Below are 5,073 nucleotides of genomic sequence, written 5' to 3' on the forward strand. Positions count from 1 at the left end.
ATATCTTTTCTAAGTGGAGAAATATTATATTCAGAAAATATAGACCTAACTTAGATCGCTATTACTGAATATGTTCCACACATTTCGTTTTCAGAACCTTTTTTCATCACTTCTTTTGTTATGCATGTATATCTCTGGTGAGCCGTAAGCAAAATTCAAAAAGAGACATAATTAGTAGTATTATAACATTAGTTAATTTGTTACTTCTTTCCTTCTTTAAAAATCTCTTTAAGATAATGATTATCATTAAGAATATTGCAAGCTAAGTTGGTCAAGTTAAACGCATTATCATAAAAAAATTGTTCTAGTAAATCCATCATAGATACGGATAACGTTGTTTAAAGAAAAGAAGAAGTTTTATGTGACTATTTCTGTGTTGTGTGTACGTGTACCATTCAATCAGGATATGAGACTATTGGTTCTTGTTTCTCTAGAAACTAGAAAAAAATAATCTAGGCACATTATATTACCCTATCATATGGAAGTGAAACGAACACATGAACAACCAAATAAAATAATTTAAAACAATATAAGTTTTTTCATTTCTTTTCCCGAATGCGAAATTATTGGTCAATAAAAACTAGAGTTAAAAACTTGGATCGAGTCTCTCTCTCTTAAGTTCTTGTTTATCACAATATGGCGATTTCGAAGGCGATTGTTTTCAAGTTTTGAATGATTGATCCCGACGGGTTTGGGGGGCGAGGAGAGGATCTCCTTCGATCTCTGCTGGTTAATGATGATTGGATTCAGATCGGAAGTCTGATTCTTTTTGGGCAAAGTTTGATTCTGCTGGTTGCAGATCTTGGGATTGTGGGGGACTTTAATGGGTTCTCTGATCTTTATGATTCGGCCGGGTGGAGTTTGTATATTCTTATAAGGGGGATTGGAAATGTCGAGATGGTGGTCTTGATGATGGTATCTGATGGAGATTCGTGGATGGTTCCAACGCTTACAATCAGGGGTTTGGATGTTCTGCTTTCAAGTCTCAATATCTGTATTTGGAGGGGATTCATTTCTCTGGATTTGGGCAGGTTTTGTTATTCTTTGCTAGTATCGGATTTCAATAAGGGAAATATTGTCTTCTGTGGTGTTAATCTCGGGATTTCGACGGATTTGGAGTGGGAGGGAATCCGGATTGTCGACTCCTATGGGTTTGTGTATTGGTCTCTGTGGTTTACTATATGGGATTCATATCTGATTTGGTTGGGGATTCTGTTTGAGATCTCTTTATCCTGGTTTGGAAGGTGGATATCTTTGATTTTTCCTTATGATAATTTCCAGGCTTTTTCGATGGTTTTGATGGTACGATTGGGGATAATCTGGATAGTAATGGGAGAATATATGATTCGATACGGTCTGCTCTTGGGAGAAGGGGTTAGTGTTGAGGTATATAAACGAAGGCTTGCGGTTTGTTTATGCATCATCTCTCTCTGGTTTTGTTATTCGCTCCTTCTTGCTTTTCTTTTCATCTTCAGTTTTTTCTGGGTTTTTCTTGCGGGTGGCTATATTTCTTTTCTGCGAATCATGGCTCAATTGGTTTTCAGCAAGAAGAATGCAACACTGGTTCGTACTGAAACTGTGTCCATCTCCAGTTTGGTTTTGGCTCAGAGAATTCAGCAGTTCTCGATGACCCTTATTGGTAGGCTCATGAATCCGGTGTGTCAGAATATGGAGTCCTTGATAGCTAATTTTCCAAAAATTTGGAAGTTAGAAGAGAGGGTGGTTGGTGCCGATTTAGGTCAGGGGGTTTTTCAGTTTAATTTTGAGGATGAGGAAGATATTTTGTCAGTTTTGCAAAATGGTCCATACCACTTTGATGGTTGGATGGTCTCACTGGTTCGATGGGAGCCAGTCATCTCTTCCTCCTACCCTTCAGCTATCAACTTCTGGGTTAAAGTGTTAGGGATTCCAATGCATTTGTGGGAGGTGGCTACTTTTGAGGCTGTTGGTAAGAAGCTTGGGAGGATTCAAGAGGTTGATGAGGAAACGGGTAGTCTATGTGTGTCAGTTAATGGGTTCAATCCGCTGATCTTCAAGATGGTGGTGCCTTTTGCAACTGGGGACGAGATTGTGGTCTCACTAGAGTATGAGAAATTAAATGGGGTTTGTGAGCATTGTTCCCGGATCACCCATGATTCCAAGGTCTGTCCAGAGGTTCTTAAGGGGACTACTGTCCAAGGTGCGGATTTGCAGAGGGATAGTCGAGGTAGTCAAAGGCAATTTCCAGCTGTGAAGCAAGAACAGCATCTTAATGCTGGGGGTTGGGAAAAGCCTAGAAAGCATGCTAAGAGGGCCCTGGATTTTCAGTCTGCGGATTCTAGCGAATTTGGATATTTTCCCCAGCAACGTTTTGGAGGTCAGAGTTCTAACGGTAATGGTTCTCACCGACCTCGTCAACAAGAGCATCTACAGGGTCACGCTTGGGGTCAGAAGAGGAGTTTCGGTGAGGTCACTGGTCGAGAGGAAGGTTCTCATCGCGGTACACATTCAGGGAATGGAGAGGGGTCGGGTAAGGTCCCCGGTTATGTTCTTAACCGAAAGAGTGCTGGTACGGCTTGGCCTAAACCTCTTTTTAAGGTCAAACAGGCGGCTGTTGTGGAGCATAGTTCGATGCGAATTGATAATATTGTGGGAGACCCCAGCTCTAGTGATCCACCAGCGGACAAGGAGGCTGAGGGGAGTGTTGTTAAGGGAGATGCGGGGGCTGATCTGGCTATGGATTTTGAGGTTGACAATGATGACTTGCTTGAGGATGGTGAATTTGATGATATGGGTAAGTCTGATCTTAACGGTGTCCAGGAGGGGGTTGTTTCTCCAACTCAGGGTGTGGGGGGTCATACGGATCAAGGGTCTGAGGTTCAAGTGGATCAGGTTACTGATTCCCAGGGTGATTATGACTGTATTCCGAAAGGTACACCCTCTTCTCATGTATCGGTTGAGTTAGATGTGGGGATTGTTAATAATGCTATGGCAGCATTTACTTTAGATGCGACAGGTGGGCATAAAAAGAAGAATTTTAATTCTTATGTTAGGAAGAGTGCTAGCGGTTCTAGGATGCCTTCTTTGGCTTTAGCTTCTCCAGGGAAACGTTTACTTGCTAAGGCTTTGTCTAAACTTGCAGGTGAAGGGAATAAACAGAAGCTGATGGGGAAACTGGGTAATAATACAGTGGGCACTAAACCTTCGGATGGGGGGCGTCAAGGAAAGAAAGGGATGGGGGCTCTCCCGAAACCGCCGGCTAGAACGTGAAGATTCTGAGTTGGAACTGTCAGGGCATAGGGGTGGATCTGACAGAAGGATATTTGGGAGATTTGTGGAAGCAGCATCGGCCAGACATCTTATTTTTATCAGAAACTAAAAAGTGTTTTTCTTATTTACAAAAATTTCAAAAAAAGTTTGGTTATAATAATTTGTACACTGTTGATCCCCATGGTTCTAGTGGAGGGTTAGCTTTATTTTTCATGGATGAAATAAAACTTTCTATTTTATATGATAGTAATCGAATTATTGATGTTAAAGCTTCATTTGGTCAACAATTGGTTTATTTGTCTTTTGATTATGGGGATCCAATTCGGCAGAATCGTGCAAAGGTATGGGAGAAGTTAATGGATATTGGTTCTTTCCGGATAGATCCTTGGTTTTTGATTGGAGATTTCAATGAACTTGTTGGGAATCATGAGAAAAGGGGTGGGGCCTTACGGCCTGCTTCCTCTTTTGTGCCCTTTCAAACAATGATTCGGCACTGTGGTATGCTTGAATTCCCGTGTTATGGAGAGCAATTATCCTGGCGAGGTAATCGCTGTAATAACCAGGTGGTTCGGTGTCGCTTAGATCGTGCTCTAGGTAATGAAGATTGGCATAGTTTTTTCCCAAATTCGAGGGTGGATTATTTGGAGATGGTCGGATCTGATCATTGTCCCATTCTGGCTACTTGTCTGAAAACAGCCTCTCGCCGGTATAGGCAGTTTCGTTTTGATAAACGTTGGTTGGGGAAGGACGGACTTTTAGGTGCGGTAGAGTCCGGATGGGCGCGCACAAACAATTTTCGGGTACCGGCTTTTGTGGATAAAATTAGGAACTGTCGAAATTCGATTTCGTGGTGGCGGAAAAATAACGTGACTTCTGGCCCGTCCCTTATCTCTTCACTGAAGGCTGCCTTACAGGAGGCCAAGATGGATGACTTGATTTCTCAGGATGAGATTCGAGACATTGAGAGAAAATTAAAAGAGGCTTATCGGGATGAGGAGTTGTATTGGCAACAGAAGAGCCGGAAATTCTGGTTACGGGTGGGAGATAAAAATACAAAATATTTTCATGCTTCGACTAAGCAAAGGAGGGTCCGGAATAGGATTGTTGGGTTATTTGGCCCGGATAACGTTTGGGATGAGTCACCTTTGGGAATGGAGAATATAGCTTCCAAATATTTTGAGGATTTGTTTAAACGGTCTGATGTAACTGGTATATCAGAAATACTACAGGAGATTTCACCTATTATTACAGATCATATGAATCGAAGTCTAATAAGGGAAATTACGGAGGCGGAGGTTCGGAAAGCTTTATTTGCTATGCATCCAGAGAAATCTTCAGGCCCTGACGGTATGACAGCTTTATTCTTTCAACGGTTCTGGCCTTCATTAAAAGAAGATCTGGTGGCTCTGGTTAAAAATTTCTTTAGGACGGGTGGCTTTGATCCTCGCTTTAATGAGACTAATATTTGTCTCATCCCTAAGGTGGATCACCCACAACGTATGACAGAGTTTCGGCCTATAAGTCTGTGTAACGTGAGTTATAAGATTATTTCAAAAGTTTTATGTCTTCGGCTTAAGCGTTTTTTACCGTCTCTGGTTTCTGAAACACAATCGGCATTTGTGTCGGGCAGGTTGATTACTGATAATATCCTAGTTGCCCAGGAAATGTTTCACGGGTTAAATACTAACCCACGCTGTAAGTCGGAGTTTCTGGCATTCAAAACGGATATGAGTAAAGCGTATGACCGGGTTGAATGGGATTTTTTGGAAGCGGTGATGGTTAAATTAGGTTTTGATAGGCGGTGGATTACTTGGATTATGTGGT

At 41.8% G+C, this 5,073-nt stretch overlaps 1 protein-coding gene across 1 annotated transcript; it reads left to right on the forward strand.

The window, feature by feature from the left end:
• Window positions 1-495: 495 nt before the first annotated feature.
• On the forward strand, window positions 496-3,493 carry LOC104719110 (uncharacterized). The gene is made up of 2 exons (XM_010436954.3): window positions 496-2,911; window positions 3,122-3,493. The coding sequence occupies exons 1-2, from the start codon at window positions 673-675 to the stop codon at window positions 3,247-3,249; spliced, it is 2,367 nt and encodes a 788-aa protein (XP_010435256.2). The 5' UTR covers window positions 496-672; the 3' UTR covers window positions 3,250-3,493.
• The last annotated feature ends 1,580 nt before the right edge of the window (window positions 3,494-5,073 follow it).

This window comes from Camelina sativa, chromosome 10 (assembly GCF_030686135.1).
Source record: "Camelina sativa cultivar CO46 ecotype springtype chromosome 10, ASM3068613v1".
Taxonomy (NCBI): domain Eukaryota; kingdom Viridiplantae; phylum Streptophyta; class Magnoliopsida; order Brassicales; family Brassicaceae; genus Camelina; species Camelina sativa.